Source organism: Oreochromis aureus, linkage group 15 (genome assembly GCF_013358895.1).
Source record: "Oreochromis aureus strain Israel breed Guangdong linkage group 15, ZZ_aureus, whole genome shotgun sequence".
Taxonomy (NCBI): Eukaryota; Metazoa; Chordata; class Actinopteri; order Cichliformes; family Cichlidae; genus Oreochromis; species Oreochromis aureus.
The window spans coordinates 5,231,278-5,247,055 of NC_052956.1; the positions used below are offsets into that span (position 1 = coordinate 5,231,278).

The following is a 15,778-nucleotide window of genomic DNA, read 5'->3' on the forward strand; positions in this document are numbered from 1 at the left end:
TAGCAGGGTAGCCTAAGTGAATATAGATATATAGATTTTGATAATGTAGCATGGTGGTGAAAAAAAATCTATTTTTATTTTCTATAAGAGCTTATTTATGTGCATAGCCTGAAGTCAAAGCTCTGAAAACAGATTATGGTTAAGCTTACAGAGAAGATGCAGTTTTCCTCCAGCAACAAAAAAGCCATCATTCATTTTAACTGTGCTATTTAAACTGTTGCTTGAAGAGAGAATCTAAAGAACGCTACAACTCGATGTCCCTTAGAGACAATGCTTTTCCAATTATGCTGTGCTGTGCTGTCATGTCTGTTGGTGTAAGACCAGCGCCTGTTTGTTCTATGTACTCGTGGACATTGCGTGTGATAAATGGAGGGGCATACGTCAGCAGCCTGACTGAAAGGGCTGCAACCCCTCACTTCCTCCCGGTGATGGAAATGGGGAAATAATGAGGCCTATTTCTGCTCTGTGTGAGCAGTGTTTGTGTTTGTATGTGTGTTGGGGGGGGGGGGTAAGGAGTAATGAATCTCCTCTTCATCCTCTCCCTTAGACAGTGGCATCTGCCTCAGCCCATCTCCTCTCTAATTCATCTCCCAAGGAAAACAAGCAGGCCACAGACCACTGATCTAAACAACAACACCTAGAAAGCCACCATTAGAGTTGGAGGCAAAGCATCAGTGACATGATGGAGTTCTTTTCTGGTTTGAGCCTAATGACCTTCTCCTTTGTTCGGTTTGGACACCCAAGGAAGGTGCATCTTTTGTGAACGATGATTTGAAAGCATGTTCTCTAAATAAAAAAAAGTAGAGCATGGTAGCAGTAGCTGGACAGCAACAAAGAAGTCGAAAAAATAAAAAGTTTATTCAAGTAAAGCACTAAATGCCGCTTTTAAGACATGTTGTAGGCGACATGTGTGTATTTGTTGGGGAAGAAAAATGACCATTTCAGACGAATGAAAGAGCACTGAATAAAGCAAAATAAATCAATGTAACCTCTAGTGGCAGTGAACCGAGCCCAAGCAGAACATTATTACTATTAGGATTTGTTGACCTCATCTGGCAAATATTGGATACATATTGATCCAGCATTAGGGAAACATGATATTCCAGCTTCTCACAACTTGAGTTTAGACATCACATGCTAAAAAAACAGAGGTATTCCTATTTATTTATTTAATGTTGGATTTTTAAATCAAATATCATGATACATGTATATATCTGAAATGGAATTATCTTAGAAACTATTGGTTGGGCTAATTGAGGAGATATGGATTTTAACTGATTTTACAAGAAATGACCTTTAGTTTCACTCAGCTATTAACTCTCTAAGTCAGAGCACTTAATCATACACATACTTGTGCTAAAGTATCATGCCATGAAGTTTTGTGTTTTTATTAGAAAACAAACACTGAAACTCCGATAATGACCACTTACTAGATGGTAGGAGTATCAAAGCTAAAAGCATTCAGAAATGAACATCTTGTGAAGTCAAATCCTTTCGGAAGCACATAGTCCTTTTTTTTACATTTCAGATTAATCTTTTACTGCCTTAATGACAAATAACAATGCAGACAACATTACGTTATTCACAGGATGAATAAAAAAGAGTTCTATTGATAACATAATTACCATGCTGATTTTTTTAACTTTATATTTAGGTCTTTTAACAGTTTTGTTTTTTAATGTTTCCATAAATGATGGCTGAAAGATAAACAGCTAGCTGTCATCTGTTGCCTTCTCCTCACCCAGAGAGATGTTAAAAAACAAAAAGCAGATCAGAATGAAATTCTACAAGGGATAATCACATTAGCATACACAACACAAACACACTGCAGTATGTTTTAAGCTCCTGATGGCAAGAAAAACAAAGCCAAGAGATGAGGTTGACTTCACTACTCTGATTAAGGGCCCCTCCCCAGAGCGAGTCCTTGAAAGAGTAATGGGCAGTCATGAACTGGCTTTACCTCCATTAACCAAACCAGCAAACATTTACATAATGTACACATAATGTGTTGATTCATTCTGTCCTGATTCAAACAAGGCTCAGATAACTCACTGCGGCTGTATCGTGCTATTCATCACACCAGGTCATTTACATCCAGAAGCACTTTAAAGGCACTGCACATATATCTTGATGTACATACATTATCGGATCTTTTCAGAAAACTATACAGGTACATATGTATCCACATCACCTCATATCATAGGCTCACAGATCATGTCACATAGAGAGACTAAGATGGAGCTCATCAGCCATTTCTCGTACATAACTTTGCTTCTAATTTCAAAGGGATGATGGAAATTCAATTTGAGGTTTATTACCACTGTCATGTCAGACAGTGGACACGGATTCAGTATGTTCAGAATGGAATATAATTGACTTATTTTGTGTATGTTTGTCTGTTTTGTGTAAGTCTGTCTCTCCAAGAGCAACAAAAAAAATCAGGGTCATGTCATATAATGAGCACAATCCACAGACAGGGTCATTGGGTGGTTAATGCCATAGACTTTTCTTATGGATTAATGAATAATATTGAAGCTGGCTCTTGTAAATCTGCACTGTGAAGTAGGTACTGATTTTAGTTGATGTGTATGTATTTTTAATTGACCATGGCTTATTTGACATGGAGAAAGTCCAACAATCATACCCTTTATAATTAATATTCATCACCACAAATATGCTGATTGTTTTTATCTGACCGTATCTTTTCTTTTATAAATTTTTAATTTTTGAAACAATAAAAAGAGTCAGTATCTAATTATGATTTATCTTAACTACAATACCTTAAATTCCTACTGCATTTTCCTATGTTTCCATATATTTTAAACATTACAGTGTTTGCGTACTGTTTAGCAACATATCCAATAATTCACAACTTAAATTCTTTGAGACTTTACGACTGGAAAATCTTAGGAATTATTATCTGGTCAGCTCTGAAAAAATATTTCCCCAAATCTCACTTTCCTGTAGTAGCGTACTGTTAACTAAAACGGCACGACAGCTTACATGGAAGCAGGAACAGGTACTATCTAAACCACATGTAAAAGGTACATATGGTATACAAAGGATATGCCATAGGTTCTATGACTCTAAGTGACAGATGAGCTACCCATAAAAGCCTTTACTCATCCTGTCTCCATAACAGAGACAATTAATGATCATGAACAACTACAAAACTTATTGGTGCCATGTGTGTCAAGCAACCCTCCCACTTTTGGCTGATATTGATATTAATTAAAACTAAAACAACAACAACAAAACTCAGAGGAAAGATACCTGCAAATGGCTGTAAGCGACCACGCATCCACTGCTCTGTGTTTTAGCACTTGGATTACTATCAGAGGCAAGAGAAGCTTCATTAATCTAACCAGTTATATACTTAATTGCATTTTATGCTGTCTTTATGGAAACTTTGTTTTTTAATAGATTTGGAACTTGGGGAACGAAGCTGTTTGAGGACATCCTGAAAAGCTATTTGCCCCTTATCTATCTATCTATCTATCTATCTATCTATCTATCTATCTATCTATCTATCTATCTATCTATCTATCTATCTATCTATCTATCTATCTATCTATCTATCTATCTATCTATCTATCTATCTATCTACCTATCTATCTAATGGATGTCTGTGTGTTTTCTGTACACATTTGTTAAACACTGCAATATATGAGGACAGTGTTTCATTCCCATGTCTTTATAGAGCATCTTCTTGTAAAAATCCTGACTTTCTGCTTGATACTTGCACGCATGGTTAGAAACATTCAAAAGTCAGCCAGAGATGCTTTCTCCCATTTCCTGGATGTTCTTCAGAGATGATAAAAAGGATATGTAGATCATTTGTTTTTACCAGTAAACAGTCAATGTAATGTTTTAATGTAATGAGAAGAGGGTCCAACACTTAACAATTGTCAGTTCTTTCAATCTGGGTTATAACTCAGCCTATTGAACCTGCCTCCAGCACCTACTGCATCCAGCTGAACCCATTAATCCATAGGCTCCCCTGAGATCACCATCCCACACACTTCCCTGTGCCCATACCCAAATAAATTACCTAGTCACTTTAGAGGAGCCTCTCCTGAGTATATAAATGCAAGCAGAGAGGGCAAACATGGGTAATGAAAGGATATAGGAGTTAATAGGAAGTGCATAAGCGTCACTCAAAAACTCAGGTTTTATCACCATAGTCAGTTAACTTTTCCTCCAGAATGCCTTTTCATGCTCTTGCTCTACATACACATTTACACCTTTCAGCATGGCAGCCTGAATAAGACACTCAATGAAATAGCACATGCCAGTTTTACTGACCAAACTGGATAAAGCAAAGCCAGCACGTCCACAAAACAAACACCATCAGCTGCTGTTTGGTCTCTGAGCTCCTTCATGAACTCCATCGAGGAAAAGCAAACATCAAGCAGACACATTTCACCAAGTGAGCCCACCCTGCATGCTGCTGCAAAGTGTTGCACAGCTGAGGAGGCCTATGCCAAGACAAGTTAAGCCTTTGACATGTTTGTGAGTCAGGACCTCACTGGTGAAGAGTGTGTTCATGCATAAGTGTGTGCTTGAACCCAATAGGAAGCATCAATTTTTGTTACCTCTCACACATGAGACCAAAGACATGGGTGCATACATTAGCGCTTCTCACATGTCGAAAATTATTCAAGCTCAGTATTAACTCCAAGTCCATGGCGACAAACACACACATACAAACACACAGTGTCCTTATTAAAATTCGTTGGCTTCTGCACCAGCACTGTGGAGTGAGGGCTGCATAAGTCCTTCCAAAGATAACAAAGAGAAAGCAGGCTATTGTCTCTTTCTAATCCTTTTGAATGAATACCGGGAAAAGTGAAGCTGCAAGTGGAAGTTTCAGTGCAATGACATCTACAGCCCAGTGTTTGCACAGAAAACAGGTGTTGTCTGACAACATTAAAATCATTTGCACAACATACTTAGGCAGTGCAAAATACTTCTTTCTTGTAAACTCTGGATTTCTTTTCCTTCTCTGTATTGCATTTTTATATACTCAATTTATTCAACGCTTAAAATTTAAAATTGTTTAGAGCAATACATTTTGCCAAGGCAAGCAAGGCTAGCAGTGCTTGCTCAGTGAAATTTAAAAACATGTGTTAATTAAACCATATAAAAATTTGAGCAATCTCTCTCCGTAAAGCTCTCCGTGCATTTTGCTGCATGTTTGCATCCTTCCTGTAAATTACTGCCATCTCGTGGCCACATTTGACTATTGTCTCTAGAAGCTACTTTGGCCAAATTTAGCATGTTAGTAACTGAAACAAAGTGCAGCAAGACATAGAAGGCTGTCAGTTTCCATAAAGAATAAAAGACCAGCATCACAAAATCCCAAAATGGTATATTTTAAAACTGATCAAATCTTATTATTAGGTCTTTGCCTCATACACATCAGGGTTTCTGGGAATTTTAAAGTGAAGCTTTATCAAGCCATGTGCAGGAAAAGCTGACCTAGATGGAGGAGATCTAAAGACTAGTCATTTGTTTTACATTTGATCATTTGTTGGATTCATTTTAAATGACTGTGAGGTAAATCTGACAGTGATTATTTTCTGATTTACATGTTAATAATTTTTAGAATTATATTACTTTTTATTCCAGATATAACCAATGTATCAACATCTCCACAGTGATCAAAGTGAGACCAAAGTGATGCCTTCAGAGAACCTGATTTAGCCAAGACTAAACTTAAATTATGTAAAAGGCATAAGCAAGCTGCAAATCTTCACATTGGAAGACATAACATCTAGGCCAGGGAATCTATATTTTGTATTGTAAGCTTTCTGGCTTCTGTGCCCTGATTTCTATTGACCAATCACATTTGAATAGACTTTGGTAGCATGTAATTGCCTAAACCATATTGTCTGATGGTGAGATAAATTTTTCTTCTCCTTTTGTAATCTGCATTAGTAAACAATTATTGCTGGGAAAACACTGAAATTTTGGCCTTGATATTGGTTATTAAACCAGAAAACCTATTTCCAATTGGCACTTTGGAAAAAGGAGCATACATTTATTGACCAACTACCATGAAAAGGAACAGACCAGACTCTAAAAGTTCTTCCTCACAGTTTGTTTTTTGATCAGTCTCTTCAATGAACATTTTCCCCAGCTTGCCTCCTGGCCAAATCTCTTTTAGATATATTGTGCTGGTGATGGTCAATGAACTCCCTGAGCCTGCAATAAGCTGCCCCTGAAGAACTCTTAAGCCCTCCTCGATCAGTCACTCAATGAAACATTAGATGCTGCAGCAAAATTAATGCAGCTGAAATTAAATGAGAACACTGAAAAGACTCCCCTTCAGGAAAAAGAAGTGAGCATCTTAAGCTTAAAATCGATCAGTGTAGGAGTTGGGCAAGGTTCTTTATTAACTTTGCAGAGGACCTTCCCCATAGACCTAACTGTGGACAAACACAACTGAGGTGTCAGCAGGTATAAAATGTGCTTAGATGGACTTCTGAGCTTTGTAAATACATTAGCTTTGAGCTGGGTATATAGCTAATATCAGCTCCTCCCAGCTGGAGAGGGCAGTTATTACCATTAATTATCCCTTCCTCATATTGTCCGCTGTTCACAGAAAACTCAGAAAACACAGAAAAAACTTTTGCGCTGTATGTATGCTTCTCTGTCTATTTCATTAATCTATATTTAATGTTGTTTTTTTTATTGAAATTTATTGAAAAAAGCACCACAGGGTGAGGTTGCATGTGCAGAGAAGGAGGGAAGCATGCTCACTGATCTAATAAAGGTACACATATAATATAAGATTTCGAGTGCTTCTTTTGAAAATTGAAAACAGGACCCTTGATTCCAACCGGCAGAAGCTAAATAAATAGTCTCAGAAGAAAAGAGTAAAAAGGAATCAGCTGCAGAAAGATCATTCAGGTTTAAAGCCTCTCATTGTAAACCATGCTGGGGCCCCGTGTCTCGTCATGAATACTATCTTTCCTTTACAACAAAAGCGATATAGTCCATTATTGCTGGAGTTATTTGTCAGATGTAAACAAACGGGTATGAAGACAGACATGTAAGATGCAGCTGAAACAGAAAGCAAATATAATTCATGGTTTTATCGTTGTGAGGTCCGGAGCCACAATATCTATTTTAATACTAATCAGCAATAGTAGCTGCAAACCACTAAAAGCAGCGTGTACTGCAGAGGGCAACAAATTAAATTCACCCCCAGGAGACAGCTATAACGTGGCTCTGTAGAAATGATGTGCTTTTACTGGATGCGCAACATAACACATTTCTTGTGAAATACAAACATGCTGTGTTACAAGGCCAGATGCAAGGAGATTACAAGGACAGCAAACAAATGCTATGATCTAAAATATGCATAGAATATTCTGTGTGAGTGTGTGTGTGTTATATAAATTACCAAATTACTGTATTACCAATGGACGTTGTCTATATAGTAAATTATGCATACTTATTCACAGTAGCCAGCTAATTTCATTTACATCGCTATCATTCACCAATGACAATTATCAGTTTGCTTTCAACAGCAAGAGAACTAAGGCTGTAAAATACCATATGATGAAGCTGGCTGAGAAGCCATGCCTTTCTATTATACTAAGGTTGTGTCTCCAGTCTGTCTCGGGCTTCATTTCCACGCCTGCTCCTCCACCTCTTTAGTGCAGCCAAGGTGAAATAGTGCACAGAAGGAACACGGTTCTAACTGTCAGCAGCTGAGATGCATTCAGCCCCATCCTCCTGCACCACTAAGCCCTTCCACAAGCTTTCTAGCTAGAGGAACAAGTTTCAATTCCACAACTTTTGCCAGTGTCAGTCCAAATAAACAAGTACAAGAATGTAGCTCACACGCTGAAAGAGAATAAGACAGAGACATGAAAGAAGAGTGAAAAGGAGAGCCAGTTAACAGTGTACTCTGTATTTATGTGGGGGACATGAGAAGAAAGCACAGAGAGGGAGAGAGAAAGAGAGGGTATATAAAGGGGAACTGGATCACAAGATGGTGCCTCATTTATTCATTGTTCAGTCATGCATACTTCGAAGAAATTATTCTTCTTTCATAAGTTTTTGTGGATTTGGGCCCTCAGAGCATGGACGCTAGTATCCTTACTGATTAAATGGAGAGCATCAGTGAAACTGTTTTAGACACGCGGTATTACCATAAAAATGTACATTCATCATTAACATTTCTTTCTGAGGGTAACTGTTAATCAACAGAAAATTATGAGACACTAGTTTATTAAATAAAATAGTGTCTCTGAGCACTGGGCAACATTTGGCTCCATTTGGCTCCATTTGGGATGTCTCCTACATGAAAGACTGTCCTAGGGTGTATTCCTCAACTGGTTGTGAGTGTTTGATGGAGGTTGCCTGCTTGTTTCTGGCAGTCGCTGTGAAACTAATTCCAACAGCCCTGTTCATGCAGACCTACAGACCAGTCAGTGACCATCCTGGGAAACACTGGTTACTAGGGAAAAGTGTGTATTCTGCAATTGGTTGGCAAGTTGGTTGCTGTAGGTTGACAGGAGTTGCTAGCATGGAATTGGCTGCAAATAGGTATACAGTACTGCACCACAAACCTCCTTGTGATTGCTTTGGTAGCTAGTAGGTTGCTACTGTCGCCAGTAGTTTGCATGGAAGACATCGACTTGAGATGTCTGCGATCACTTGCAAACTGCTTGCCAAGTGGTAGCAAAACTGTTAAAAGAGGATTTGTCTTTGAAATAAAAGCTGGATTTTTTGACATTATTGCAACAACTTGGCTGGTTGTTGCGATAATGCACAACTCTTACTTTGAAGGCTATCATGCTCTCATTCTGGCATGTATTACACTTTTTCATCAATCACAACAGAATGGGGAGTAAATGGTGAGCATTTGTAGACAAGTTGGGATTTTCCTTTTTGGGTGACTCTTGTTGCTACTGTGCTAGGGTTTTGTTTTGTTTTGTTTTGTTTTGTTTTTTAGGGGATAAGAGGTTTTCTGCACCGTATGGAACAACAAACAATGAAGGGCATTACGTGTCCTTGAGACTGAGTGCTCAGAAATGCCAATTACTTTGTACTTCCTCTACTTCACAATAAAAGTCAGTTCCAACTTTAAAGACAAACTTGGACAGGATTATTTATCACAATTGATTTTCAAACTGTTTTACTAACCAAACTATGGCTGAACACTAAGAATGTTATTTGGCAAATGTATGCATTGTTAACATCCCAACGTTTTACCAGTGTATGCCAGCCTGAGCTTTACTAAAGGTTTTGATTCACTCAAAAAGCATGGTAGACTACAAGAAGGCTACTCTGTAAAGCACAGTACAAAAAAGAAGTCATTTTCAATGAAATGTTCCCTGCTAACGCAAGTTAAATCAAGTATTCGTATAATGTTGACACATAAAAAAAAGAATTTTTCCTGTAAATATACTGCCTCAAATCACTGGCATCAATGCAGGAGTATAAATCCTAACTCATGCAAAAGTGCCTGAAATTATTGTAGGTGTTGCTGGAAACTAATCAAGAGCATCACTACCTTTTTCTTTCCTCTGTGATTGAAAATGATATTTGGCAACAAATTAAGGACACTGGGGTCATTTATTTTCAAAGATATTGCATTTTTTTCCTTGCAGTCTGGCATATAAAAGGAGAGCAATGGCTGAAATCAGTGAGGCAGCTTGGAGATCTTTCAAAGGCGCTAAGCATGTCATTTTAAATGTATCTCAGTAGAATTTCATAAAGCTGAAACAGTAAGACAAGCTCTTAATTATGGCATGACTACGGATTTCTTATTGAATATAAAGTCCAGATTTGGCTGTCTTTGCACAAATAAGTAGGCTGGAGGTTGTCTGACAGAGGGCAGTGACTGCTATTCCTCATCATGAAGTGAAATATGATAATCACTGACAAATCAATAAAAGCAATAAAGTTAAGTTTGTTATGTTTGCTTAATGAATGCTAATGAACCTTTCGCATTTGTCATGCAGCTGCTTTTAAAATAAAGAATCTGCATGTACAATGAGTGACTTTACATCTAAGTAACATTCTCAGGAGAGGAATAAGTTCTATTCTTATGCGCTACATCATAATAACTACTTTTTATTTACAACAGAAATATGGAACATTGCTATTTTTGGGCTATGCATCTTTGTATCGTTACATCTGTTCACCAGCTGTCTGTGTTAACATTTTGGCTTATAAATTAATACTGCAACACCTGTTTCATTTTACATTATAATTTCTTTGCAGGATAATAAACTGATTCAATTCTAAAGCATACATATATGCTGTTCCAGGCAAGCAACAGGTTCTTTAGTTGTATGTTTTACTACACCACTACGAGGCTGGCATTGCTGCAAAATCACGACTGTGAACAGAAACATTTTCAGGGTCATGGCTGTCTGGAATCTTGCCAAAATAGAATTAGACGGAAGAATAAGGGTCTATTTGTCAATCCTTAGCAAGGTAACACAGATACAGTCGCTGATAGTCACACCTCTGGGTAATTTACCATTTGCAGTCTGCCGCACTTGGACTTCTTTGAAACCAGGAAGAAAAACATAATAACAACCACACACAAACACACAAACAGAAAGAGGCTAAACTCACATGAAAAAATACCAAGTCCATGAACAAAACAACTACAACCTTATTACTGTAAAGCAACAATGGGCAATTGTTTTTGGGCAATGTTGGAAAATGAAAATGGTCTGTGATGACTCAAATCCATCACACTTACAGTAGACGTCCACCCTAATGGACTTGATGGCAGGAGAGCCAAGGCCGTTCTCAGCCTTGCAGTAGTAGCGGCCTCCCTGGGTCCTCTGGATCTTTGCGATGTGCAATGTTTCGTTGAAGACGCTGGAGTCCTGGAAACGATCTGACACACTACCAGCTGTCTTTGTCCACCGGATCTACAAAGAAGAAGAAGTGAAAATTACTACGCTTTTCAATGACTTGACAGAAGAGACACAGAACAGACTCAGTTAAGAAGCTAATATACAGTGTAAGTATAGAATAAATACCACAGCCAACATAAACAAAAAAAGGGCAGGTAAAACATACTTGGTAAAAACTCTGAAGCTGTTGCAATCTCAAGAAAACGTTCATTTTTTAAAAAAAAAACATTTTATTCCGATTGGAACAAAATTACTGTTTTTATTCAGTTTTCTTTTGATCACAATAAAGCTTTTGATCACAATAGAGGAACTCAACACTTCCTCCATTTTTTTTTCCTGTGAAGCGGCTACTGGAAAATAGAGCTACAATAAGGCTTTTGATGTGAAACATTCACAGTGGCATTTCATTGCCAAAAGATTAACTAAAAAAAACATAAACTGGATGGGAAAGAAAAATCTGTTGAAATGATTCAGTAAACCTGTTAAAGAATGCAGTGAATCATTTTAGGAAGATGGCAAACATCAACAACTATGATCAGGTTAAAGACTTCATAGCCTTGTTGTTGTGAGATTGCAAGAAAAAAAACAGTAAACTGCAACAAGTGACTGTAGTCTGCATCATTTACAATGTGATATACTTTGACTTGTGCACAAATGAAACAAATAATATTGTGTTAAGCAGTGATATGTAGTGGCATCCATAAACAATTTTTGTCACTAATCCACAGAGCCAACTTATACATGTAGCTTTTTCCCCAGTGTATGTGTTTAGTGCTAAACTAAGCGTAATCCCTCCACTGTCCGAATCCATGTTTTATGAATAGATATCTGAGCAATATTGATCTTCAAATCTAATCAATGTAGTCTGTGCAGTACACATAATATATAAAATTTAAAAACAAATTACCATACAACATCTATAAAAATAAGTAAAATCGAAAATAGAAACGAAGGTCTGTCTGTATCATATGCTGGCCTTGCTCTCCCTGCAGATGATGTAAATCAAATTCTCCGGCAGCTATGATGACCTGCATGTTTGCCACTCTGTTTTTCACATTTCATTTCATTTCATTTATTTATTTATCCTGCATTCATTTTATGCGGGAACATTCCTTCTCGAAGCAGCTGAAAGGTTCTTTTGTGAAGCACAAAGTGTTGATTTGGTACCTAAAATCTTCATCTAACTCACTTTCCTCTGTTCCACACAAGACTGACCTCAGCATGGCCTTCTCAGCATGAGTACCTTTCACGAACTGATGAGACCCAGTTAGCCCATGGCATTGAGGTGTAATGAAAGGTGAAATAGTGTTACTCTCCAACATGAGGTTGTAATTGACTCTCCATCATCTCCCTCTCCTGTCCTCATTAAAGCATACAGCATGAACAGGTACTGTGACAACTCTGGCCCGGGGGCCACACAGCCAGAACCGTGAAGCATAAAGCGCCATTCAATCCCTCATCCTAAGTAAGCTACAGATGGACTGGCTTTGCCTGCAGAGCCTTACATATCTCTGTCTAGGCAAGGGAGGCTATGAATTAGAATCCAATATCTCCACACTGTATGGTGATAGCATCATCTTGGATACTGATAACATCCCATTTTGCAGCGATAGCATCAGATGGAACAGGGATATCATTGCATGCAGGGATAGGGATTGGGTGCTATCACAGAGATTGCTGCAGCGCTGCTCTAGCTGTAGGGTTTTAACCATGACGACTCCATTCCAAGGTTACGACAGTTTGAAGTTTGGTCATTTTCCAAACAGATACGAGAAAGGAAAGGGAAGGGTGGGTGGCCCAAAACCCGATAATGGTAACCTATTCCAGAGGCGTTTTTGGACCTTGGGGGCAGAGGATGACATGAAGCAAAAAATTGAAGCTTATCAGTTTCACATTCTCTGTCTTGCTTGAGGTGTTACTTTTCAGAGAGGTAGAAATAAATTAGATACCTTTAAAATTTATATACAGCGAGTGTGTGTAAGTTACTAATTCTTTTCCGAAAAAAAAAAAAAATCTACTGTCAGACTAAGCTTATACACCATCCCTTTACACAGAGGCCATACTACCATTAAAAATAAAAGCCTCTAAATTAGCACACGGCATACAAAAGACTCCACTTGGCCTGTTTAAAATGCATCGAGAGACACTGAGAGAAAGCACTTGATGAAAAAGCCCAAACTCAGCAGCTGATAGACGCAAAAGCCACACCGTCGGAAAATCTGGGGGCCTGTTCTAACAGTTAGGGACATCATGAGTTCAGCACAACAAGCGCTAAAGTTAAATAACTTATGAGCATAAATTAGATGGGAGCAGAGTTTCTGAATACTGTGTCACTACAGTGCTCTGGATTCCCTCATGCAAATACAAAGCGAGCTGGCTTACGGCGACCTCAGCAGAATTCAATATTCACCCAGCTTATACCCCCAGTCATTTTCTTTGGCTTTTGTGTAAAGAGCTTTGAGTTTTCAGAAAATGCAGTATCAATAAATGCATTGTTAGAGTGACACTAAGAAGTGGGTATTCAAATAACTCTTTATATTTTCAAAAAAGGGAAATTGCAGCAGACCACATTATTGGTGAGCTTTCAACTCCTTCTGTACCCTCAGGCTATTTTCATTCCCGCACTCTTCTGACTTTTTTTACCTCTGCCCACAAGGGGCGTCCTGAAGTATACCCGGTGAGAACAGTTTGACCCTCTTCACTCTCCTCAGCGCAATGCAAATACTCTTGATCTGAGAGGCGCTGGCAGATTTGAGCAATATGATAATTGTTCCTCCCGGCCCACTGAAAGCCTAGCTGGGGTTTTTTTCTGGTCTTTTCAAGGACTACGTCAAACAAAACTCGTAAAGTACCTACGAGTATACAGTAGGGAATGTGTCAAACTACCCGTGGTGTACCAGCTAGTAACAGTTTTCTAGCAGAATATTATTCCTGTCTGTGCCTTCTGATTAAAAAAAACTGCTTTATTTCACATTTTGTGAAAGCACCATGACAAAGCAAAGTCAACACAATAATAACGTTTTTTTTGTTTTCCTTAAATCAGACAACCCTAGCAGGAATTACAGTATTTGCTTACATGGAAAGCAGAAGCTTGTATAGATTAATATCCAACTGAATATCCCAGCAGCGTCTGAGACCACACATGCTGAGATGTCACAGCACGAGCTAATTAAAATGCACCCAGTGTCTGTTGTTATGCAGTGATCATATGCTGGAGCACGCATCTTCAGTGAATCTGCCATATTGCCCGCTGTGACGTTTCCCTCTACCGAACTTGAGACTAGTTTCTAATTGCCAGCCATCTTTTCTTTTAGGCAGTGACAGTGGTCCGTGCTGCACAGTGGTGCAGACAAGTGTGGCTGAGCATGACAATCAAGTGATCAGAAGAAGCAGCAGGGGGTCCACAAATTGAGAGTGCACTTACACCGCAGGTCTACATTAGAAAATACTGGCCTTTATAAAAATTGGATGATCATTTTGTATGAAACGCATCGCAGTGACAGTTTTGATGTCAGAACCTGAATCAAAGAGGACAAGCACAAGACAGTGACATACATGAAAATGAAACTACATCTGCTTTTTGTTTGTTGAACTGCATAGTGTATGCTTGACTGTTGCTATTAAATTCACTTTTAAGACTGTAGGTAGGTTGGATAGGGTGCAGATTAAGGGAAAGCTCTCAGACAGATCCCCTTTTGATACTGCAGTTTGTATGGCAAACAGTGGAAAAAATAGGAGGTTACATCATGCTCAAAAAAAGCACCATCTGCTAAAGACACTGGCACTGTAGGCTAACTGTCATGGGAGCATCCAAAACAGATCACATACTCCAAGTGGTCCGTATAAAGCGAAATATCCTAGGGCCTGAGGTCAGCTTATTTGTACTTGCTGACCCGTGGTGCTGTGAGTTGAATCTGGCTGGCCAATAATTGAAACACACACACACAAAAAAGGTGTTTGCGATGTGGTTTTGCTGGCTATTGGAGCTTGGTACTCAAACAAAGTACTGTGGACATAATGGATGGAGGCCAGGGCAGAGGAGATGGGGGCAGATGGCTTCATCATCAGGGACTCTTTGATGTCTGTTCATAGCATCAAAGACAATGAACAGATCTGGAGAACAGTGACCATGAAAGTATGAACAGGAAAAGCTGTTTATATTTATGTGGTGGTCTGACACAGAGTCAAAAACACCCAAACTGTGAAAGAAAGACAAATAATATGATTAAGGAAGCAAATAAGACTCACGAAACACTGTTTTTAAAAAAGGAATGAACAAATCTATTTTTCTTTCCAGCTTTGAGTCATCTATCGATGTGCAATTCTCTAAAAAAATAATTTGTAAAAATATTAAAAATATGTACAGTTTTGTAGAAACCCCAGAGGATAGTTTTACATTAGATTTACATATAAATATGTTTTACATTTTTCAAAACACTGAACAACTGCAAATTTTCGCAATTAAAAAGCTTTAGCCAATTGTTTGTTAATGTCCCTTAATAAATGACTTCTTACAAAACTAACACCAATTAAGTTCTTTTCCTTGAGCAATTGATTAATTGACTGCTGTAATACACAGAGATGTTAGTCCTGTAGCAGGGGAGGCACTGCATCAAGTAGGATTTTTTCAAGCCATTTGATATTTGTCATCCTTTTTTATAAATTTGGTAAAGATGTATAAATATACATTTCAGGACTTCTAGACTCATCAGATTTCATCATTCTTATCTTTTTTAAAATTTTCTATAAATTATTAACTTGAAGATCTCAAACTGTGTGCACTCTTTGAATTACAGTTTTAGTAAAACATTTAGTTAAACAGCCAATTCAATTTAAATGTATTTATTTAGAGTCAAATAACAACAACAACAGATCCAAAAATA

At 38.1% G+C, this 15,778-nt stretch overlaps 2 protein-coding genes across 2 annotated transcripts in view; one reads left to right on the forward strand and one right to left on the reverse strand.

Annotated features, from left to right (window-relative positions):
• mdga2a (MAM domain containing glycosylphosphatidylinositol anchor 2a) overlaps positions 1-15,778 on the reverse strand; it is a 192,475-nt gene that overhangs the window by 103,489 nt on the left and 73,208 nt on the right. Inside the window, exon 3 of the mRNA XM_031755061.2 lies at positions 10,736-10,910. Within this exon, the coding sequence (XP_031610921.2) occupies positions 10,736-10,910 (175 nt within the window). The remainder of the gene's footprint in view (positions 1-10,735; positions 10,911-15,778) is intronic.
• The window catches only part of LOC116332236 (low choriolytic enzyme-like), a 46,313-nt gene that overhangs the window by 3,682 nt on the left and 26,853 nt on the right, over positions 1-15,778 (forward strand). The window lies entirely within an intron of this gene.